We start from the raw sequence: 24681 nt of genomic DNA, 5'->3' as shown, positions 1-24681 counted from the left end.
ATTGCAGCCGCATCCTTCCCCAAATACTTATAGAAGTTAATGTGCTAAAATTTCTTCGTTCAATGGTAGCTCTCCTGCTCCTGTCAGCCCTTTATCCATGCTTCTCTAAGAAGCCCAGTAGAACTGACCAAGCCACACTTGAGTGACATCATTTCTTTGTTTCTGTCCTTGGTGCCCTATCTGTGGATAGTAGTTGTTTATTCACATATCCTAAGAAAATGTTTATGCCCTGCCCATTAATTGACTTTTAAGTGATCTCTGGACTATAGACTGAACATTGAAATAACTTGTTTTTTTCTCTGAACCTGTGATTGATTTTTGTGACATTGTTAAAACATCCCAAAGAATGAGGTGTTCAGATGAGTAACTGTTTTGCGTGTCACCTCCTTTATTCTTAGTTTTCTCCAGAGGTCTTTTCTCCCTGTCTTTTCTTTACTCCCAAGGAGTATCTTTAGGCAAAATAGGATCTTGATCAACTTTGGAAAGCCCAAATATAAAGGCATTTTGACCCCTTCTGTGTTGATCAAGTTCCTGAACTAAGGAGAGGCACTCTATGAATTAGGGAACTTTGCTTATTTTGTAGTTACTAGGGAGATGGATCAGGAGAGGAAGCAGAACATTTGAGTTAATACGGGTTTCTGTTTTCATTAACAAGCCACACTGCTAACTGTAAGGTTAGAACCATGTCCAGGTTACGTTTGAGGGTTGAGTGTTGTGTAGTGGAGTTCACACATTGTGCTTTAGTGAGTTTTGACAATTTCGCCTTGTGATAGGGAAGAAGTAAATGTTTTTGATTAGAATAAATCTCAAGGTGAGACAGTATTTAAAAGTGCATTTAAGATATCATTTTTTCTTTTATGTAGATACATAAGTGCATAGTAGGTGTCTCATTAATACCGTAGTGTTTAATTTCTATATCTAACAGTGTCTTCTAAGGAAAAGACCCTACCTTGAAGAATGTAGTGTGAAACGGCTGCATTCTCTGCCTCTCTTCCAGGGTTTTACACTACCCTTTGCTGTTGTCTGAGGATCCTGAGATATTGAGTGCGGCCTATGTTGCGGAATATCCTGAAGAACCTGATTCTCTACCACTACATGCCAGAGCACCTTTCTCTTCCCCAAGCATTAGCAGTCATAAGTGTCCACAAACTTTAGATCTATATGAATAGCCTCTTGGCGTGGGTTGGGAATTGTCCCCATTGAAAATTAGTTTGGCTGTGGTCTAGACAAAGGCTTATTCTCTATACCCAGGGTGCTTTTGGGACATTTTTGCATTTTAGGAAAGAGTGATCAAAAGGTCTTATTCTACTCCTCAAAAGGATGACTAGAATTTTTATATGTATTCTTTTTCTGGGGGCCTAAAATTCTGTTGTGTATTTAGAATTCTAAATTACAGTATGTTACCAAAAACGCAGGAATATAATATGTTCATGTACACATCAAAAGAAGATTTTTTAAAAATTTTATTTATTTATTTATTTGAGAGCGACAGACACAGAGAGAAAGACAGATAGAGGGAGAGAGAGAGAATGGGCACGCCAGGGCTTCCAGCCTCTGCAAACGAACTCCAGACGCGTGCGCCCCCTTGTGCATTTGGCTAACGTGGGACCTGGGGAACCAAGCCTCGAACCGGGGTCCTTAGGTTTCACAGGCAAGCGCTTAACTGCTAAGCCATCTCCCCAGCCCCCAAAAGGAAGATTATTTTTATAATACAACTTTTTATATTTTTTTTTTTACCAATTGGACATATACATTCTGAGAAGAGCATGCTGGTCAGGTCAAAGTAAGCGGATCATGCTTTTTCCAAGCTGCATTAGAGGTTGGCAATTGTCCAGATGTATCCTCTTGCCTCTTAGCACAGGAAGGTAAGCTGTATTGAATAGTGATAAGGTATAATAGTCATATGCAAAAATAATTCAAAATCCTGAGTTTTTTAGGCTATTTTCTCTTTGTTAAGTCTGATGATTATGGCTGTTGCATTTTGTGTACTTTTTTTTTATAGAAAGGAGGATGGAGATGGGGACAGGAAAAGAAAAAAAAAATTCTTGGCAAATATTTTTCTTCTTTCTCTTTTGTTCCCAAGGTCTCTAGTGGTCTTGAACTCTGCCGAAGTCAGCTGTGAGCCAAATAGGCCTACTACTTTCTATAGGGCCACAAGCCAAGAAAGGTTTTATACTTGAGTGATTAAATAATGTGTCATGGCCAAGCCACGGCCATTCATGTATGAATCCTCTCAGCTGTGTCAGATGGTGGGGACAGAAACCCTCTGTGGCACAAAACCTAAAATACTATCTGGTATTTTTTGGGAAAAGTTTGCAAATCCTTGGTTTAAACTGTATTATTGCAGGCAAACTGCATGCTGAAGAAAAGGCAGAGTAAGCTGGTTATAATAAATACCATCTAAAATTGATGGCTTTAGGGTATAATAACACTCATATTATTTACATGTTTCAAAGATATAAAAATGTCCTTGGGGGAAACTTCCATGATAGAGCATGGGTATGCTTGATGTTTTCAATTGCTTTCCTTCCCTCCCTTCTTCCTTTTCTGCCTCTTTTTTTTTCTCTTCCTCCTCTTTTATTTATTCATTTTATCTATTTACTAATTATCTTTGTGTCATACTAGGGATTTAACCTGGAGACTAGTGTGTGTTAGTATTCCTAGCCCACAGTCCTTTTGTTCTTTACTTTCTATTGATTTCTTTTAAAAATATTTATTTAGTTTTTTGCAAGGAGAGAGGGAAGGAGAGGGAGAGGGGAAGGAAGGAAGGAAGGAAGGAAGGAAGGAAGGAAGGAAGGGAGGGAGGGAGGGAGGGAGGGAGGGCGGGCGGGCGGGCCAGGGCATAGTGCCATAGCAAACCATCTCCAGATGCATGTGATCTGGCTTTATGTGGGTACTGAGGAACCAAACCTGGGTTGTTACACTTCATAGATAAGTAACCACTGACACATCTCTTCAGCCCTTACTTTTTTTTTGGAGACTGGTTTCACTTAGTTGCCCAGGCTGGCTTTGAACTTACTTTATAGCCAAGACAAACTGTGAACTTATGAACCTGCTGACTCAACCTCTGTAGTAACTGGGATTATAGGACTTGGACCAGGCACTTGAATATTTCTTTTCTGCAAAAGAACTGCTCTGCAAGAGAGGATTTTTGGATCATGAGCTAAGAAAAATTAATATAAGACTCTTTTTTATTTCATTTTTTAAAAATTTATTTGAGAGTGACAGAGAAAGCGAGAGAGAGAAAGAAGCAGAGACAGAGAGTGGATGCGCCAGGGCTTCCAGCCACTGCAAATGAACTCCAGACGCATATGCCCACTTGTGTATTTGGCTAACGTGGGTCCTGGGGAATCGAGCCTTGAACCAGGGTCCTTTGGCTTCACAGGCAAGCGCTTAACCGCTAAGCCATCTCTCCAGCCCCAAAATTAATCTAAACCTTGAAGTTGCCCAGCTTGTAGACTGAGAGCAACCAATTGTCACCAGCATTTCTAGATTGCTGTTCTACTTATTAGAATAATTCATCCTGCTAAGTTTTACCACTTTTAAAGGTTGTGTTTCTTTCTTATATCTTCAGAGAGTATAGTATACCCAGCTAGATTGAACCAAGTAGGTGTGATGCAGTTCATTGCTGTAGTGCTTAAGGTTAGTGACCCATCATCTAACAGTGTAGTGTAGAAGTTTAGCATGAAGTGGCTTTTTAAGCATTTATTTCCTTTTTTTAAAAAAAAATGAATGCATTTGTGCATCTTTCAGATGACTTCTTTTGCAGGTCCACAAAAACTTAAGTGCCTTTTTTTTCCATGAAGAACAGAACAGACCCCAAGTCTGACCTTATACTGTGTACTTGCCAATGAATCACATTGTCATGGATCAGGAGAGCTGGAGACTTTGCCAGTGATTTTGTCTTAAGTATGTATGAAAGTATAGATGATGTTCAGTTCCACAATGCTGGGATGAACATCCAAATCAGACGCAGTTTATGGAAGGAAGGGGTTTATTTCAAGCTTGCAGATCCAGGGGAAGTGTCACAGTTGGTGGGAGAAGCTGACTTCCTTTCATAAAGCCAAGCAGAGCAGGAAAACTGCAGCAAGCAAATCACCAGTACTAGCACACACACTAAAAAGTCTCAAGCAGCAGGGACCCAGGCAGAGCTCAAACCCCTCTGCATACCTTTGGCCTGGAATCAGACTTACTCCCAAACATGCCTTAGGGCTGGGCCCCAGGATCTGCTCCCCAGTGACATTCCAGCTAGGTGGCCGGAGACCCAAATTCCAAGCTTTAATGAAACACCTGACTCTATGGGGTGCGTACATGCAAACGAACACAGATGTACATAGAAATAAAAATAATTCAAATGCTATTGGAAGATAGCCATCAACAATAGGATCCCTCTTCTCTTCTCATCCACCTGAGTCCATTCTCTGAGTCCTGCTTCTGGCCATTTCTTTATTCCACAGTGGTTTCCTACCTGATTCTCACTATATACTTACACACTTAAATGTTTTGTTCAGCTTTGAGTTTTTTGTTTTTCTTTAGGAGGAGGATGAATAATTTTTCCTTTCCCAATCTTGTAAACATTAGTTTTACATTTCGTTCTCCTTTTTGATATCCCTTTAACAAGTTGAGAGATATAGTTAAACATTTGCTTTCCTAATCCAGCAGCTGAAGATAGGGTCTTGACTCCCCATGCCAGTAGCTGAGGACAACTCTGCATTTTCCATCTTCTTTGAGCCATCAGTTCTTTTATGTCCATAAGCCTTAAATCATTTGCCTTTCATCCTAGGTCTGAATGTCCTACATATTCTGTCTTTCGGTGGTTACAAAAACGGAAAGCTAACAACCAAAGGATATAGGATTTCAGACTGAAGGAATGAGCTGAAGAGATGTATAACATGGTACCTAGATAATAACAATGTAACACATTAAAAATTGCCAAGAATAGGTTTTTGTTTTTTTTTTTTGCTTGTGGATGTGGTGTACGTGCATGTGTGGATATGGTAGTGAGAAGTCCATGCCAGACATCTCCCTCATTGGCTTTCCGTTGTAGTTTTACTGAGACAAGGTCTCTCACTTGAGCTTAGCGTTCTCTGATTCAGATAGTCTTAGCTATCCAGTGTTCCCCAAAGATTCTGTCTCTGCCTCCCAATCCTAGGATTGCAGGCCAGACCTCCTTGCCCACCCAGCATTTATGAGTGCTGAAGATCCAAACTTTAGTTTTCTTGTCTTTACATACTGCGCCATCCCTTTAGCCCCAAGAGAGTAGATTTTCATGGCTTTTACAAAACAAAATTGTAATAACATGTTAATTAAATTGATTTAATATTCCAAAATGCATAAATATTTCAAGGCAATATGGTAAACAGTGTATACAGTTTTTGTCAACTAAAAGTAAATTAGAATTAAAAGCAACAAACGTTTTCAGTGAGTGGTAGCGCATTCATAGCCTGGCCGCATAGAGAAAGAGGGATGGCCCTGTATTGTTAAACATGCTCCACTTACACACATCAGGATAAGTAGATTTTTGTATCTTATATTCCAGCTGCTCAGGCGCGTGCTGTATTTCATTTCCTTCACATCTGGACTGAGGCTTCCTTCTGTAGCTTTTTGTTTTCTCCGTCTATTTCTTTCCCTTTTTCTTACCGACAGAGGAAATAAGAGTTATTGAATCCTATGTATTGAATCTCATTATTTTAAAAATAGTTTTGCAACTCAGCATGCATCAGTATTTTGGTCCCTTGTGCTTTTACAGGGTTGGAAGTAGGAAGTCATGCCATTTTTGATTGTTGTTCACAGTTAATGTGAACTGAGATTGCCATGTATCTTGGGGGTTAGCAGCATTTTATCTTCTTCTCCATGGGAAGTCCTTTCCCTTCAGAGTGAGGACGCTGGGCTCCAGCATCCTTTGTAGCAGGCCTTCTGAGTTCTTTTGTACCACAGGTATGGAAGCATGTGGAATTCATGGGTCATGGCCTTGTGATAGTTTTCTCTTTGGAGCACCAGAGGAGGAAAGCCTGGGATGGTGGGTCATTCTCGGAAGCATTGTCTACATCAGCAAAAAGCCCTCAGTTTGCTCTTTCAGAGTAAAACATTCTTTTTAACAGTCACCAGCATCCCTGAAAAGTCATACATATGAAAAAGTTAGAGATACGATTTTAGAGTAGGACGGGTTCTTTAGGTCAGTTAATTTAATCTTTGAGTTTTCAGGTAAGGGCACTGAGTCACCTAAACTAGACCTCCACAGTTTGTTCAGTCATGGCAAATGTGTACTGGAACATGCATCCTGACCTGTAGTTCAATGGCTTTTCTGATGTATCCTCCCATGCCTAGATTTTAGGACTTTTTATGTGATAGATAATACAGAAATGATGATAGACATTCTAGATAGATTTCTCACCTTGAAAAAGTTATTTTGGTAAATACAATTGTTATGTATGAAACAAGTAGGCAGCTAAGTGCTGTTTGTTAATTTATTAATAGAGTTAATTTGAAGAGGCCGGAATGGTACTGGGCACATATTAAGTACTCAATAAATACTAATTCTTACCAAAGGATAAAATGTATGAGTGCCCCTACTATGTACCAGCTATGATTGTAGCTCCTGGGGATGTAGTCCATGTTCTAATGTATACCCAATATAAGAGCACAGGCCTTAAAAGGAATTCAGAAATAGAACTAAGCTCTGGTTAGAACGTAGTTCTTTTTGACAGAGAGGAGCAGCAGCCAGGATTTTCTTACTGGATTTTGAAGGGACAGAGAGCCTCGTTGCCATGAAGCACAGCTTCTGTAACCTTGCACCCCGAAGGAGCTGGTACTTTGGGAAGAGCTGAAGAGTAGTTGGGAAACATGGTAGTTTGAGACCAGATAGTAAGTTGCCTGGACGCTCAGTCTGAGGTTACTCAGAGTTACTTAGTGTACCCTACCAGTGGGAAAAGCAATGTTCAAGAATTCATTTTGTAGAAAATTTTAGACCTGGAAGGGAGCTAAGAAAATATTCCATGTAGATTATTCTGGTACTAGTGTGTAGGAAGACTCAGAAACAGGAAGGCAGCTGAGAATCTGTTTGAGGTAATATAACAGACATAAGGCAGTAAATCCTTGTTCCAGTATTCGATTGGCTGGAACCAAGGAGGAGAAAAATGTGCAGACATTTTGTAAGGAGAAGTACCACTTTCTAGCAGATGGGATAAAGGACAAAGATGGGTGACTTGAGTCTTTCCCTTTTCCCCTTTTCCCTTTGGAACATTGGAAACTGATTGTATTGTTTGGAAACAAATAGTTTGAAGGAAGGCTGGTTAGCAGAGCTAAGTTCAGTTTTATTTATGATGAAGTGGACATTAGTGGAAATCGCCCAAGTGGGTTGGAGTGTAGGTGAGAGATCAGGGAAGGAGATGCTGGTCTGGGAGTCATCAGAGTTGAGAAGGAATGAGCTCATTCTGGGACTGTGCTTAGAGAGCAAAGCTGCCAGCCAAGAACATTTCTTATAGCCAAAAGCTTCACTTCTTATATTAGGATTATTGTGCAGCAGATGTTAATAAAATAAGGCAGCTTGTATTCAATTTGCCAGAAACCAGCTTATGGATGAACATACCTAAGAAAAGATAACATTATCATAAGGAAGTACTTCACAGAAGCATTTCAGTAGGAGACTTAAAAAGATCCTTCTCGTCTTATTTATGGTACTAGTATTCCAGATTGTAAGACAGTTCCAACATTACTTTGTGTGTATGGGTGGGGGATGTGAAGATGAAGAGATTTATAAAAGTCAAAAGGTAGTAACTCCAGTAGGAAGCTCAGAATTCAAGGTTGTTCTGAAGGCCAAACACATTTCTTCTGAAAATAACCTGTTATTAAAGAAGCACCCTTTCTTTGGTGGCTGATGGACACATGGAAGACAAGAAATGCTTTTGACCAAGGGCCATCTCTGGAAAACTTAACAGCACCATAGGGCTGCGACGTTTGAGATGCAAATATTTCTTGTAATTCTTAGGAAGAAGATCTACTCAATAACTTTAAAAAATAAAGATTTGGGAGTCGGAGAAAATTGTGTGTCCTTAATTCTTCTTTTGCAGCTGATCTATATTTAGAAGTGTGTGTGCTACAATTCATCACACTCTTTTTTTTTTTTTTTTTTTTTTTTTTTTTTGAGGTAGGGTCTCACTCTTGCTCAGGCTGACCTGGAATTCACTATGTAGTCTCAGGGTGGCCTCAAATTCACAGTGATCCTCCTACCTCTGCCGGCCAAGTGCTGGGATTAAAGATGTGTGCCACCACACCCAGCTTCATCACATTCTTTAAAAAAAGTATTTATTTATTTGAGAGAGAGAGAGAGATGGGGGCAGATAGAGAATTAGCACACTAGGACCTCTAGTCTCTGCAAACAAACTCCAGATGCCTGTTCCACCGTGTGCATCTGGCTTTACAGGGGAGCTGGGGAATCAAACCTGGGTCCTTGGCTTTGCAGGCAAGTGCCTTCACTGCTAAACCATCTCTCCACCCCATCACTTTTTTTTTGTTGTTGTTGTTTTTTCAAGGTAGGGTTTTTCTCTAGTCTAGGCTGACCTGCCTATGTAGTCTATGTAGTCTCAGGGTGGCCTCGAACTCAGAGCCATCCTCCTTACCTCTGCCTCCCAAATGCTGGGATTAAAGGTGTAGGCCACCATGTCTATCCTGCACCACGTTCTTAACTGTGTTATGCCTCATTGTTGTTAACTAGCCTACCTTGCTCTTATAGGGCCTATTGGTTCAGATAGATGATATAAAATAAGGCAATAGGAAAAAATTGATCCATTAGAGTGTTTGGTGCTAGTAAAACATCATTAGAATATTCAGAATTTATTAGTTCAGATAAAGCTTACCTAAATACGTGTCTCTTATCAGTAAAGAGTAGAAGGTACTTTTTCTGTGGGATGATTGCTATAAATAAGACTGAAGGGGAAGACTGATTATCTGTACAATACACCCCTGCTTGCAGAGGCTTTCCCAAACTATTTCTATATGAAAAATAATCCCAGGCATGTCAGTTGTGTCTATTTTAATAGGCAAACACTCTTTAGGTTGATTGACTTTTTCATTACTGACAGTTATTCTCTATACATTGAAATTTTGTTTCTTAAAATTGCTTGTAAAATTATATGTTGACTGAACTTTTTGTCAGCAGAATGTAAGCTACACTATGAATTCTTTAGTCTATGTGGGATGAATTAAGGCAGTATAAATGAATATACTTTGTAACTACCCTATGGATAAAGATAGGCTTGTGCCATAAATACGTGACAGAGGGCAGAGCAGATAGATCAGCAGTCCTTGGCAACAGGCTGTGTACCAACATATCTGGGTTATCTGGGAATTGTTGCTGCCTGAAGTATATCATGAAGCTTCATGCCAGTTTTGTGAAGGCTAGGATCTACTCTTTACAGATGCCTTAGAACGTAAGTATTAGAATGGAGCAAGTATAGTAAAAATTGTTACAGAGGAAAGGGCCATGTGGTCCTTAGTTTGAGAAGTGCTGAAGAAAGAATTCTATTAGCCAATAGTTAGTTTGCTTAGTTACTTAATTGCTACTTAATTGTAGTTATTAAATGGATTTGTAATTAAGAAAACTACATTTTATTAAAATATTTTATAACCCAGACATTTTGCCCTACTTAGAAACCCTTCCGTCAGTAATTGTTTTTATAAGGGTATCTATCTTATAGAATTTCACTTCATATGATAACGTGGTGCTTAGCATGTTGCCACAGTGGTAGCGAGGTGGTGTTTTACAGTCTTACTGGGCTTGCAGAGGTAGAGGCTGTCTAGCTTCGTTGTGACCACACATCTAGAAACTCATAGGGTAGAATGGGAGCAGCTTTCTGGAGTGTTCCTTAGCCACATTGTAGAAGAGGGTGGAGTGCTGCTGCTATTCCTGGTCAGGGCTGGATCCTGCATAGTGATGCTGGCAGCTGTTAAGCTGAGTACCCCTGCCAGGGCATGCTGGGAGACTCTGCTCCTCACAGTCATTTGGCAGTCTGCATCTGAGTTGTGTTCCAGTTACACCTAGGTAGGTATGCGATTTATGAATGATGACATATCAGGACAAAGTTCATACGGCTTCTGTGGTTTGGTGTAGGGCATTGTGGTCACATGGTAAGGGTACTGATTGGACACATGGCCACAGAAAGATACCCTTGAAGAAATGCAGACATGTTAATCTCCGGGCCTGAAAAACACCATTAGAAAATCCCTGGCAACTGTGGTTTGTGGCATGTTAATGGATAGGTAGGCCGGCATACGCACAGAACTGTGACTACAGACCTAGGTCACTCTTCTTTTTTTGGCTTAAGCACTACATGTCTTAAAAGTCAGGACTTGGCAGGGCACTTGCCATTTTATCAAAACCTCAGAGCCTTCCTGTTTGTTACATGCCTGAGTCTGATAAAATTCCTGTATAAGTTGAATAGTGCTGATTGACGAGGGTCCTGCCACAGTAAGGATGCTGCTCTGCTGGAAAGACAGATTCTCTTGTACCAAGCTGCAGTTCCTATAGATAGCTTGAATGCCTTGGTTCTTAGCTGGGCATGTATGAGAATTGCCTGGCATGTCATTTAGCATACAAAAAACAGCTGGGCGTGGTGGCTCACACCTTTAATCCCAGCACTGGGGAGGCAGAGGTAAGAGGATCTCGGTGAGTTCAAGGCCACCCTGAGACTACATAGTGAATTCCAGGTCAGCCTGAGCTAGAGTGAGACCCTACCTCGAAAAACCCAAAAAAGAAAGGGGGGGGGGGGACATTAAAAAACAGGCCAATACTTACTCTCTAGGTCATCCCATTTGTTCCCTTTGCTTGAAATTCCTGTTATGGTCACTCAAGATTCATCCTTGGCTTCTCTCCTGAGGTCCGATTTGCCTGTCCACTGATAGAGATCTGACATTTGGCAGAATGCACCAGGTTTCCCTCCATGCATATGCTTATTTCCCAGGATCGTTTCTCTAGAATGATACCCCTCCTGCTCTCAGTTGTCCCAGCAGAGCACAAACAGGGCATTTTTCTTTCTCTCATCATATACCTATTGTGAGTCCTTCCATTCTGTCACATTCCTTCCTGTTCTTTCATCTCCACTGCTCTGGTCTAAGCCACATGGGTTTTCCCTGGAAAACTAAAGCACTCTCTCCTTTTTTTTAAAATCATATTTTGTTTTTTTATTTATTTGAGAGAGAGAAAAAGAGAAAGAGCCAGAGAAAGGGTGCACCAGGGCCTCCAGCCACTGCAAAGGAGCTCCAGATGAATGTGCCCCCTTGTGCGTCTGGCTTATGTCAGTCCTGGAGAATTGAACCAGGATCCTTTGGCTTTGCAGGCAGTCACCTTAACCACTAAGCTATCTCTCCAGCCCTTGTGAAGCTCTCTCTTAATTGTACTTGTCCTACAAGGTCTCATAGTGGCTTTAAGACACTCTTCAGTGACTCTAAAGTCAGTTCAAGGTGAAAGCAGTCATATTTCTTCCCTGTATGTTATTTTTAATAATCAAGGATGACTCGGGATTACCTCACCTCTTTTATTGAGAGACCAGTATAGAGCCTGTTTGACCAAGTTAAGCCCCTGGAAAATAGCTGTTCTGGTCTCATGGTCTCAACCTCTCCCCCGCCCCCCCCATTACTGCAACAAAGACTCACAGCTCTACTCCTCATAGGGACTGGGGCAAACTTGCTTAAACAGTGCAAACAGAAGGATATCATTTCAGCTTTATTTTATAATATATTTTACAAATATATTTTAATTGTTATTTATAATATATTTATTTACATAGGGCCAACTCTTTACCAGGTGTAATAGTGTCTTGTTGCTGCTATAACCAATATGGACTTCATGGCTTAAAGTACGAAAAATGTGTTGCCTTACAGTTCAGGAAGTCAGAAGCATGAAGTAGGGCCTACTGGACACCATATCCTCAGAGCTGTAAGGGAGGCTCTGTTCTCTGTTGTCTCCACTTCTAGAAGTTGTGTATTCCTTTCTCCAAGTCTCCTTCCAGCAATAGAATCACTCTGACCTCTTTTATCCTCATGTTTCCTTCTTGGGCCTGGTTCTCCTCTCTCTTCCTCTCTTCCCTTATATCAATCTTTGTGATTACATTAGGCCCACTTGCATATTCTAGAATAATCTCACCATCACAAAAATCTTAAATCACATCAATAATGCTCTTGTTGTTGTTGTTGTTTTGAAGTCGTGTTTAGTCCAGACTAACCTAGAATTCACTATGTTGTCTCAGGGTGGCCTCAAACTCAAGGCAATTCTTTTACCTCTGTCTCTCCAATGCTGGGATTAAAGGCATTCATCACTGTACCTGCCTCTTTTTTTTTGCCATATAAAATAATACCTTTGAGGTCTCTAGGATTAGACATGAGCATCCTTGGATCCTTGGATATGCTTTTTTTTTTTTGCTTCCTTTAGCAGATTCTATTTAAGTTGATTTACATATTTACCTACGTCACAGCTAATCCAAATCCTATGGATTTGGGTATTGTGAGTTGTCTCCATTTTGTAGGTGGATGGGATTGCTGTGACCTGATTTAGGAAGCGAGGCTTTATTTCATTTTACAGTTTAAGGTCACAGACCATCATGATAGGGAAGGCGTGGTGGCAGGAGCTCGAGGCAACGGTCATATTCCATCCACAGTGAGGAAGCCGAGAGAGAGAGATGCTCGTATGTAGCCGGCTCTGCTTTTCATATAGTCTAGGACCCCAGACCACAGTTAAGACCAGTCTTCTCATTTCAACTAGTCAAGATAATACCTCACAGGAATGCCCAGAGGCTAGTTTCCTAGGTGACTAGGCCCTGCCAAGCTGACAATTTGTGTTACCTGTCACTAGTGAGGAAACTGAGGCACAGAGGTTATTGAACTTGCTTGTCCACGGTTGCCTGGTCGTTAGTTAGTGAAGCCAGAGTTCAGCTTTGGCATTGTGTTAGGGTCTGCACTAAGTCACAGTGCATGGGATTTTGCAGGTGGATACTTTATCCTTTAGAGTGAGCTTTGCAAAGCTGCATAGCAGTTGTGATCCTCCCTCGGGAGAGTGCTGATGATGGCACCTCTTTAAGCCCTGGCATGACCTTTCGAAGTAGTGTGTATTAGCATCTGTATCCAGCCCACCAAAATACTGAGGTCTAGGAAAGGTAAGTTACTTTCTCCAGGGCACAGAGCTAGAAAGTCAGCGCTGGGGTTGGAACATATGTAATGTGAACCACAGTGGCATGCTTCACTATTTCACTAAAGGAGCTTTGCCTGTACCTAGTGAAGGAAGTCATTCAAGAAGGGTGGTCATTATTTGCTGTTACACTATGGGCATGTTCACCCACAGAGTCAGTGCAAGGAAGAATCTTGATGTTGATGTGCTGAGACTAATGGTATTAAGATTTGACCCTGGCGTGGTGGTGCACACAGCTTTGGTGCCTCTTTGTCAACCAAGGGATCCACTTAATGAGGAAAAGAAGGGTACACAGGAATATAATAGGTTGTTTTAGTACTGCTGTGGGGAAACAAAAGCAAGTTGAGATGGAGAGTATGGTAAAGAACCCTGCTTTAGCTAGGATTGTTGGGAGGCTATGCACAGGTGACATTTAAGGTGGGGGCTGCAGCCTTGCACAGAGAAAGCACGAACAAGGGCACTGAGACAGTGTGGGGGAGCTGGCTTGGAACTAGGTAACAAGTGAAAGCTAAATTGGGAGAGAGGCATTCATGGCCTTATTAACTGAAGTATAGCACTGTGGTATAGAATGCAGGCATCTTAATTTTATTCCACAAGTAGCAAGAAGCCAGCATCGGTTGCCAAGACAGGCACTGTAACTGGGTAAGGCATGGTTGACTGGTCTGGGCAGGAGTATGAGAAGCCATTTTAGAGGGTTAACTCAACTCAGGCAGGGGGGAATTATTCGTGTATGGGGGCAAGTCAGTAAGAGTCTGGAGGGCGAGGAGTAGATTGATTCCACGAGCATTTTGTGGACAGGAAGGAAAAGAGCTTTAAGATAGGTTGGGTGTGCGAGCATTTTGAGGTGGAGATGAAAATCTGTACTGGAGATTTGAGGATTGTTGGTGTCTTTTCGGGAAGGGTATTTAGGATATGGGACTGATGCAAACTAAGAGATGTCAAGTGGGCGTTTGGACATCTACATCTGATCTGCTTTTTCTGAGAAGAGGTTTCAGCAAGAGACATAAATACGGAGACCTCAGAACAACATGGAATTTGAATCATGGAATGGATGAGATCATGGCATTGTTGAGAGCTAACAGGCTTAGGAGCTAACCTTGAGACTAATAACATTTAGAGGTTGGGAGTAAAGGAGCCAGCGAAGGAGGCTGATAAGTAGGAGATCAAAAGCAAGTGAAGCTCCTTTATTGAAATAGTGAAGCATGCTGCCGTGGTTCACATTACGTGTATTCTAACCGCAGCACTGACTTTCTAGCTGTGTGCCCTGGAGAAAGTAGCTGGGTACCCAGGAGGACAGACTGCTGTGCTGCGTTGTGTGCTTGGCATGATGAGCTAGATAGTGCTTCTCATGAGATGCTTTGTGTGACCTTCTGGGGACTGTGCAGGGCGATTTTGGTGAAATGCTGGACAGGAGCTGATTGAAATGGGCAGGTGAGTGAGTGGGGGAAGGTTATAAGGAAGGAAGGAACGTGAGTCGACCCTTGATAATCCCTGTCTGTCCATGCAGAGGAGAGGTAGGAGGATTTCAGAAGGTTGATTTGTTGGGGGAACCTGGTTTACAGAGCTGTGATGTGTCATAATAGGCCCTCTGCAAGTTGGAGAACCACAGAAACTGGGTGTGGCTCAGTTCAGGTCTGCAGGCTCTGCACCCAGGAAACCAGCGGTACAACTCCCAGGCTGAGGCTGAAGACCTGAGAGCCTTGGGTCTGCTCTTATGAGTTCTGGAGACCAAAGGAGTTCTAGAATCTCAAGAAGGCTGCCTCTGAAAAACAGAGCAAGAATTTTCCCTATACATTTTTGTAATTTTTTTTTTAATGAGAGAATGAGGATTGGCATGCCAGGGCCTCTAACCACTGCAGTTGAACTCCAGATGCATGTGTCACCTTGTGCACACATGTGACCATGCACATGCATCATCTGGTGTGTCTGGCTTACATGGAATCTGGAGAATCGAACATGGGTCCTTTGGCTTTGCAAGCAAGTGTTTTTAGCCGCTGCCTCCCCACCCCCCTACCTTGTACTTTTGATCCACCCAGGCAGGTCCTCCTGTGGTTGGAAGTGCCAGCCAACATGGAAGTGTCTGCATCGGTGTCCTCTGGAACCCACACTGGCACTCCTGGGCTAGCGCCCTCATGCTAATCAATGCCAAACCATCCAGGTTTCCCTTTGAGCAGTAGAGGCAGGAGGCCTCGGCTCCCATGAAGCAGCCCTGAGAATGATTTGTGATTTCTCAGCTTTCTGGATCCAATCAAGTTACTACCAAAAATGAGCCATCTCACTGGGTTAAGGGAAGCATAGGAATGTGATTAGCTTTGAAATATTTAGGTAGCATATAATGTTTAATAGTCAAAATGCAAAATCTTTGACTATTTTTGCCCTATGAGAATGGTGTAAAAGAACATGTTGAACTACTGAAAATGAGTTGCTTTTAGAAGGGGAATTTGAGTAACATTGAGAGGGCTTCACCAAAAGAACAAAGTGTGTGAGCCGCTTAGAGGTGGGTTTGGAGGCCAGCAGAGATCAGCTCTTTGAGGAGAAAGTCATGTATCTTTTCAGTTGTGACAAGAAGGAAGGAGAAGATGTGAAAATTCATCTGGGCTTGATGACCATGGCGACTCTAGTCCCCAGCAGCTAGTGGTCTTTCTAGGGCAAGTAATTTTGTAGTAAGTTTAGATTTAGTTATAGATGAGCAGTCATGGGTTCTGTCATAGGATATGGTGGATGATCCTATGACACTGACTATGATATGACTATATGACTATGATACTGATCCTATTCAACCTTGGTGTAAATTTGCCCTCTCAAATGTCTTTGATGTCTATGATTTTTATTTTATTTTATTCCTGCTCAGTTTTTCTCTTTCACTACTAAGAGAAAATCAAATATGACCTTCTTTTCCATTCCTCAACAGTGTGTCATCTAAGATGCCTCACTGTAGCACTGATTAGCAAATCAAAGGATGAAGTGATTTTCTCACAAGTGATTTTCTTGCCCTACAAAAATTGTCTTTTTCAATATTACTGATCAGTATCCTTTTGACTTGCCAGCCTAATTGAAACATTAGCTATGATTTCTGTTTCTTTAAAACACACTATGAACATATACGTTTAAGGTCTGCATTCCTCTCTGCCATGTATATGTATGGAATTTAAATATGAGGCGTATGGTAAGAATTTCGAACATTTGGAGGGAAACATTATTCCAGTGCATAGCATTGTTTAAAATTTTTTTTTTACAAGGTCCTTATGCTGACATGTTCCCTAGGCCACAGTTTTCTTGATACACTTAATACTTGTTTCAGTATAGAATTCCAGGTAGTGGTCATTACTTTCATCTTTAGACTAAGCTCAATGAAATTGAAAGTCATCTTTAATGTCTGTAGTTGTCCTCTTCTTAAAACATCTTGAGTAATTTTATTTTTTAATACTCTCACAGAATCATGGAGCAAGGGCATAGTAAAAGCACTCCTTGGAGAGGAGTGCTTTTACTACTGTATGCATGTTGAGTTACAGGCAGTTTGGCTATGTATGTGGATCCTAAATCATCTTTTTTTGTCAAGGTGAAGAAATGTATTAAAATCTCACATCCATGTATTAAAATTGTAGTAGTTTAATACTCTATCATATAAAATATGATATCTTTTAAAACTGAGAATTTTAGACTAAGCTAAAGTTTCATTTTAGCAAGATGTGCAAATTTACGATAGATAAATATTAAATTCTAATTTGCTTGGAGTAAGAACTTGTTGCCATTGTGGTAGGAATTGCATCACTAAAGGGATTTGAATCTTCAGTATTGAAGCTACTTAGCAGAATCATTTGGAAGTGATTTTTTTTTAAAGCTGCAGCCTTTTATGATAATGAGTGAAGAAAAGATTTTAGTTTATTTCAGATAACCTTTGACAACGTATCTGTGAGGATGGTATACACCGAGGTGTGATTTGCCTGAGCCTCAAGCATGTTTGCTTCTCTGAATTGAGTGTGAGGTTATGATAGAGGACCGGTGGTCTTTCCATTGATGTGAAGCATTTATAGTTTGATACTGTTTAACAGATAACTTTGTTGATCTGGAGTTCACATGGTTCCACTAGCTTCTCTATTTGCTCCCTGATCCCTCAGATTTATATAGCCTCTTTCTTGCTCTTCACTAGGAGAAATGGGACTTACCTTTCAGGAAGAGATCTGTGCTAAAACTTGTACTTCCTGTTTCTGGGTGTGACAGTGAATAGGCTTCAGAGTTCTGTGTTCTGGTGATCTAGCACTTTCGAGAGTACCAGCCCTCTGCACTAGGGTCAATGCATAAGGAACTACTTCTGGCACGTGCCTGCACTTGGACAGGCCCACAAGAGCAGTTTTAGCATCTGTGGAAGCCCATTGCTGTCTTGTACTTGGTCTTGCCTCTCTATCATCAGAGCATGGAGGACTCATCCCCAGGGACACCCCCCCCACACCCAAATTATTCCTTGTTAATCTTTCTTACTTTGTTATTTCTTAATTTCAAAATTTCTTTCTTAGCTTCTACAGATACCTGCCCATTCTGCCATAGTTTGCTCACATGACTGATCTTCTCCTGTAGGTCCTATGGCAGTGGACTTCTCTTCTTGATATGACCCATCTTGTGCATATAATTCTTAGATATTCCACTCCTCCTCACATTGAAATCAACAGATATTCATAACAGGCTGAAAAGAATCTAAACATCTATAACTAGTTTTTAACCATCTTGATATACTTTGCCTATGAACTTCACTTTTGCAATACTATTTGAAATCTTTTCTAAAAATAACTATTCTTACATTTCCATTCAAAGTAGATGTTTCTAAATTTTTAAAGACGGTTCTGCAATATAGATCTACATTTGACTAGCTCTCTACTTTTTAACATTTAGGTTTTGAGTCTTCCTTTCTTTTTTTTTTTACTTCCTTCCTGTTATTTTTGGTAATGTCTAGAGTACTTTATTCACTATGTAGATAATTATTCTTATAAATTCTAATATGAGCATTGGGAACCTATGGTACGCTGCTACTTGTAATGTCACCTTGCATATAAAACAACCACCAAGGATATATATCTTAGGCATATTTTTCTTCCTAATGTGGCATTTTACCCAACAAGTAGCTGGCTGTTCATTAGAGGATTATTGTTGTTCCAGTAACATGACAAATATGAGCATCTGCCTTATATCTGGATCCCAGAATACAGGATTGAACAAGTCAAAGATTGTTCTTGATGTCATAAACTGTGGTATTATGTATAACAAGCTTTATGTTATGATGGCAAGCCTTTTAATGGGAGGATCAGTTAAGAAAACAAGAAACCCTGAAAGTCACCCAGTATAATAAAAGTAGTCAAAATAACTTACAGTGGGGTTGCTTGGGGCTATGTTCATGTTTATGGCTAATTAAGAGTGATGGCTTGATTCTTCTATAGGTTATATTTCTTATTTAGAATTGTCCACTACTGATAAAAGGTGAGATACAGTGGTCTTTCTCAGTCTTCGTTCTTGAGAGTTAGTGTTAATCAATTACAATTAAAATTTCATACCTGAATATAACATAGTGATACATTTGGTGATTCTTGAGTCCCAAAGATCATTTAGGACTGAGTGTGGGATGAGGAAGATACAGGAAATATAGCCCAGAATTTTTTGGTTATCCTGTTGCATGTTTCAAAATATGATTAAGCAAAGATTGCAGCTATGCAGAACATTATCTGCTACGAAATGTTTTTTCCAGTTCAGCCAGCTGTTAGTGCTTTCTGTGAGCCCACTCAGAAAAGTGAAAGGGAAGGGTGAGTGGGGGTCCTCTTGTGCAGCCACATCATTTCTTAAAGAAAAATGTATGTGTGCCTCACCAGAGCTACAGCAGTGTTCCATATGGCTGCTTCTTTCTTTCTTTCTTTTTTTTTTTTTTTTAATAGGGCCAGCTCTCAATGTTGCAAGAAAAAATAGACCATTTGGAGCGTTTGCTAGCAGAAAATAATGAGATCATCTCAAATATTCGAGACTCAGTCATCAATTTGAGTGAGTCTGTGGAGGACGGATCGAAAAGTTCACAAGGCAATTTCAGCCAAGGCACTGGCTCACACCTTCAGTCTTCACAGTTCGCCCTGCAGGTCGACTCGCAAGACTGTTTGTTTGCTTCTCAGAGTGGAAGTCAGCACCCGGATGTGCAGGTAATAGAGACGTTCATTAGTAATCGTGGCGTCTTGTTTTCAGACTTGGTCTTGTGTTTGTCCTTGGAAAGTTGTTTAAAATTTGGATTCCAGTTTCTCTTTTTGCCAATTGATTTGGTCACATCATTGTTTCTCTTTTTTAGCCATGAAATTCTGTACTGTTTCTGTCAGTTTTCTTGCAGCTATGGCCTTTTTGCATGCTTTTCTGTTTTTATCATCTGTAATGCTTAAAACAGTTTTAGAGTTTTAGTTCTGCTACTTTTCTTACTTCCCTTTGGAGAATACAAGGGAAGTCCTGCTGTATGAAGTATGGGGTAGATATAAGTACGTATTGGGGACTATCCTTTTGCAGAGAAGGAAGTCTTATATAGCTGCGCTTTCCAGTATGGAAACCACCATGTATATGAGGCTGCCAAGCCTTTCTGTGTGGCTGTTTGGCTTGAAACGCACTCTAGAAGTGTCAAATAAACACAGTATCTCAGCATATAAAGAACCCTAATCCATTTTTATGTTTGTTATATGTTAAGTCAACAATATTTGGATAGGTTAAATAAAATAAAATTAATGTTATACATTTCATTTTAGTAGAAAATGTAAAATTACATATTTGTCTTACATTATATTTCCATGCACAGCTCTGTTCTAGGTTAGTAGAACTGGAAGCCAGGTCAGAAAGGATCTCTGACTTTCTTAGACTTAGGGCGTGTTCTCACATTAGCCGAGGTTGTGATAAACATCCAGCCTTGGACAAGAAACCCAAGGGGTTGAACATTTTGAAGTCTCCCGAAATTGAATGGCTTCTAACCTGGCTTAAAGGAGGCATTTCCCACTAACTTCCAGACGGAGCTTAGAACATGATATGATCTTGAGGTCAAGGCTCACAGGCCAATGTGGGAGCTGAGGGAGGTGCCCCTGGCCAGGCCTTGTACCTGCAACTTGATTAGTGTGTGCATGGGCACGTTCAGATAGCATGGAAAGGGGCTGAAGGCCTGTTCTTTCTGGACTGTCTGTTTTACTGAGTACTTTTTACTCCTGTCCTCCATGCTAAGAGACTAGCAGAACTTTGGGGCCTCTAAATGTGAGTGGGCCGGTAGGAGTTGCTGAGCAACCATGTTTGAGGGGGGAGTGAGGTAAGAGAGAATGGGGAGCGCGACAGGGCTGAAGAGGAAAGCCGGGAAGGTAGCAGGGGCTGCCAGCGCTTACTCCTGTCCAGCTGAGCTCCCCCAGACTCAGTGGTTTATCTTTGGAAGGGCATTATTTTTATTTATTATAACAAAAGATGTGCTGTTGTCAAAATACTTTATAGTCATTTTTGTATAATTTTTCTGGTACTCCAAAATTCTGTCATTTTTTTGATTATTTTTATCTATTTATTTGAGAGCGACAGACAGATGGAGAGAGGAAGAGGCGGGGGGGGGGGGGAGAATGGGCACACCAGGGCCTCCAGCCACTGCAAGTGAACTCCAGATCATGTGCCACCTTGTGCATCTGGCTTACGTGGGTCCTGGGGAATTGAGCCTCAAACAGGGGTCCTTAGGTTTCACAGGCAAGCGCTTAACCGCTAAGCCATCTCTCCAGCCCCAAATTCTGTAATTTTTTAAGTAATAATTAAGATGTATTTTTTGTAGCCTGATTAATTTTTAACAATGTAAATTTTATTCAAGGAATACTAATACTTCATTGAAAAACTAGAAAAAAATTATGTTTTTGAAATGGGGTATTACTATATTGTGTATATTGGTCTCCAACTCCAAGGCTTAAGGGATCTTCTTAATCTCAGCCTGCTGATGGGCTATGGATGTGTGCAGCCATACTCAACTGTACAAAACATTTGGATACTTAAAATTTAAATCTCAGGTTAAAAGAGTTTTGATCCTTTTGTAATCTTATTTTTAGAATAAAAAAGATAAACATAACGTATTCTTGATTTAAAAAAGAGTTTACATGTATTTTCATTCAGGTAAAAATTTAAGAAACAAATGAGACTGATTTTCAAATAAAGGTTTCCCAAGTAAAGTAAAAAACTTTTATACTATATTTGAAAACTTTGAAATACTTGGTCATCATCAAATTTCATAAGAAGTATTTCTGTTCTATTCCTGTAGATTTCTGCTAAATTGTGTTGGCAGTGAAGTAGGGGTAGAAGGAATTGATTGACAATATATTTATTGAAAGTAGTTCAGAGGCTAGGCATGGTGGTGCACTCCCTTAATGCCAGCACCTGGGAGGCTGAGGTAGGAGTATTCCATGAGTTTCAGGCCACCCTGATACTACATAGTGAATTCCAGGTCAGCTTGGCCTAGAGTGAGGGGGAAGAAACAAAAGAAAGAGTTGAGGAGGGAGTTGTTCATTACTATTGTCACATAGCAGGCTAGCATTTTCAATCCTTTGGATGGTGATTAAGTGGTTTTGGCCTTCAACAGAAACATCTTTGTTTCATACAATATATTAAGTATTAACTACTAATAAACTTTAATTTTTTCTTTCACATTTTTAGATGTTGGATGTTTACAATCTAATTCCTTTTGATAATCCAGATGGTGGAGTTTGGAAGCAAGGATTTGACATTAAGTATGAAGCTGATGAATGGGACAATGAGCCCCTTCAAGTCTTTGTGGTGCCTCATTCCCATAATGACCCAGGTAAAACTCGTTCGTACTTCACAACAGAGGCCCTCAAGCTTCTTTAGCCCCAGAATCATTTAGTCAGAATCTGGTGAGCCTACTTCTCACATTTCTGTGACATTATTGTCTGACTTTTTTGTTTTTGTTTTGTTTTTTTGGTTTTTTGAGGTAGGGTCTCACTCTAGCCCAGGCTGATCTGGGACTCACTATGTAGTCTCAGGGTGGCCGTAAACTCATGGTGATCCTCCTACCTCTGCCTCCCGAGTGCTGGGATTAAAGTCGTGTGCCGCCATGCCCGGCTTGTGTGACTTTTTTAACAGTGATAGATTCCTTTCATGTTGCTACATTTCAGTGTTCTCATTGGAAATTGCTATAGTTATAACTATAGTGGGGTCATATGATTTGATGTGTGTGCTTGTTGGTGTGGGCACAGGGCACAGAGTGAATGCCCAGAGAATTAGTTGCTGCAGCATTTTTTTTTTTTTTTGGAATGTATTTCTGGCAACATTTATTTTGAAGGACTTCACTATGTTTCTGTTTATGACTTTTTTCAATGTCACATTATTGTCATTAGTATCAGAAAACCACTGCTCACTTGGTACTTTCAAGGCTTTTTCTTTAACCCAGCATGCATTTATCATCTACTTATGTTCTTTTCTGTTACTTTATTGGATGTATGTTTTTCTATTTATAGGATGATAACTCTTTGTTGTAACTTTTATAACTTTAGGTGAAAACATGATTTTATTACACTTCTCCCTTTTTGGTTTTGCTAGACATGTTCATTGTCCTTTCCTCTTTTCTACTATTCTTGATTTCTACCAATTTCATTTCTTGTTATTCTATAGCATAGACACTTAGCTATAATAATAAAGGTATATGGCTTAATAGGCAAGGTGCCAAAGGTTTTATAAACATCTAATGTTTACAATAACCTTTAAAGATTGGCACTATTGTTCATGGTAAAGGTGTGTCCTGCCAACATGGGGCAGTAAGTATGTCAGAATGCCTCCTATGCAGTTACTTGGATTTCTCACTAGGGTATTCTTGATTGGCAGAGAACATGTGACTCTTCTTAAATGTTCCCATTCTTAGCCTAGTACTTGTCATATAGTAACTGTTAAGGTCTTCTCTGACCTGTCTTCATAGTCTCCACCCCAGGCTTATACATGCTTGCATGTAAACAGGGGTGTGCATACTTAGAGCATTTTTACTTGCCTGCTCACTAGAATGTAATCACACCAAGGACAGGAAGTTGGTCTTAGCTGCCCTGTGTAGAATGCCTAGACTTGTTATAAGGCACGCAGTACCTTGTGAGTCTGTGAATTAAGTCAATGAAATAATAACTGACTATGGTGAGACATTTGACTACTTGTTCTGTGTTTTTCTTTAATTTTCCTCCCTTCTGATGTTTACTTATTCTTTTAAAAACACATTTATTTATTTAAAATGTACTTTTCTCTTTTCTATACTAACCACATGCAATATTAAGCTCTTTGAGGGCAGGCAGGGATACCTGTTTTTAGATTTTTTTTTGTTTGCATCATGATCACAGCTGTAGTATATTGTTTTGTAGAAGGCATCCTTAATAACCATTTCTGACCATGATAAACGAATCTGTCTCTTGGTATCCTAGCAACCAAAATGGAATTTTTTTTTTGTCTTAGTAAAAGATGTTAATGACCCTTACCCCTTGAGTTAAAAATGATGGTCAGTAAAAGGCCTTTCAAAACTAACATGATTTTTACTGTGAAGTGAAATGCTAGAGAATAGAACATGCTGACTTTTCTGGGTTATTTTCAGTATTTTTTAAAAAAATTTTTGTTGTTATTTATTTATTTATTTGAGAGTGACAGAGAGAGGAAGAGGCAGAGAGAGAGAGAGAGAGAGAGAGAGAGAGAGAGAGAGAATGGGCGTGCCAGGGCTTCCAGCTACTGCAAACAAACTCCAGATGCGTGTGCCCCCTTGTGCATCTGGCTAACGTGGGTCCTGGGGAGTCGAGCCTTGAACCAGGGTCCTTAGGCTTCACAGACAAGTGCTTAACCGCTAAGCCATCTCTCCTGCCCAATTTTCAGTATTTCTTAACAAAAAATAGAATATTGATAACCTAAATTATTCTGTAAAACACTGACTCAGGTCATGTAAAACCACTGTTTTAGTAGGGGAAAAAAGGAATGTACGTGAGTGTACATTCCCAGTCAAAATACTGCAATGGGAAATCTTTGTAGATTTCCAACTGAATGTCCAATTAGGTACTTTATTTTCTAAGTAAGATTTTATAGAGATATGTTTGCATTTTTTCATGGCAGCAATTTAAACCAAGCTTTGGCTCAGTAGTTTATTTCATCATGGGTTTATGTCCATTGAGGATAGAAATGTTTGAAATAAATTTTAAAGATTTCTGTATTTATCCTCTAAAGAAGAATGCATGTTGTTTTAGTTGTGTGTGTAAAAGGTAAATTTCCAAATATTTGTATCTTAATAAAATTCCTAATTAAGTCTTCTTCTAGGCTATAAGAACATGTAACAATTGCCATATAATACTTAAATGGTTTACATGAATTAAGATAAAGTTGGAAAGGAATTGCTAGGTAAATGTCAGTAACTTTTTACTGTTATGCTTTTGAAAAGTTTTGAATCATAGACCATGAAATTGAATGTTAGCTGATTGATACATGTTCATGTTATATTTAATAAGCTGATTAAA

General features: G+C 40.1%; 1 protein-coding gene across 2 annotated transcripts in view; it reads left to right on the top strand.

Moving 5' to 3' along the window:
* The window catches only part of Man2a1 (mannosidase alpha class 2A member 1), a 186840-nt gene that overhangs the window by 5356 nt on the left and 156803 nt on the right, over positions 1–24681 (top strand). The window contains exons 1-3 of one of the 2 annotated variants that reach the window (XM_045132452.1): positions 1746–1865; positions 19096–19350; positions 21848–21992. In XM_045132452.1, the coding sequence (XP_044988387.1) occupies positions 19108–19350; positions 21848–21992 (388 nt within the window). In that variant the 5' untranslated portion in view covers positions 1746–1865; positions 19096–19107. Of the gene's footprint in view, positions 1–1745; positions 1866–19095; positions 19351–21847; positions 21993–24681 lie in introns of those variants that run through there. The other variant, XM_045132451.1, reaches the window with a different exon arrangement.

This window comes from Jaculus jaculus, chromosome 13 (genome assembly GCF_020740685.1).
Source record: "Jaculus jaculus isolate mJacJac1 chromosome 13, mJacJac1.mat.Y.cur, whole genome shotgun sequence".
Taxonomy (NCBI): domain Eukaryota; kingdom Metazoa; phylum Chordata; class Mammalia; order Rodentia; family Dipodidae; genus Jaculus; species Jaculus jaculus.
Note: the sequence above shows the minus strand (reverse complement) of the source record. Positions and strands in the feature narration are given on the sequence as shown.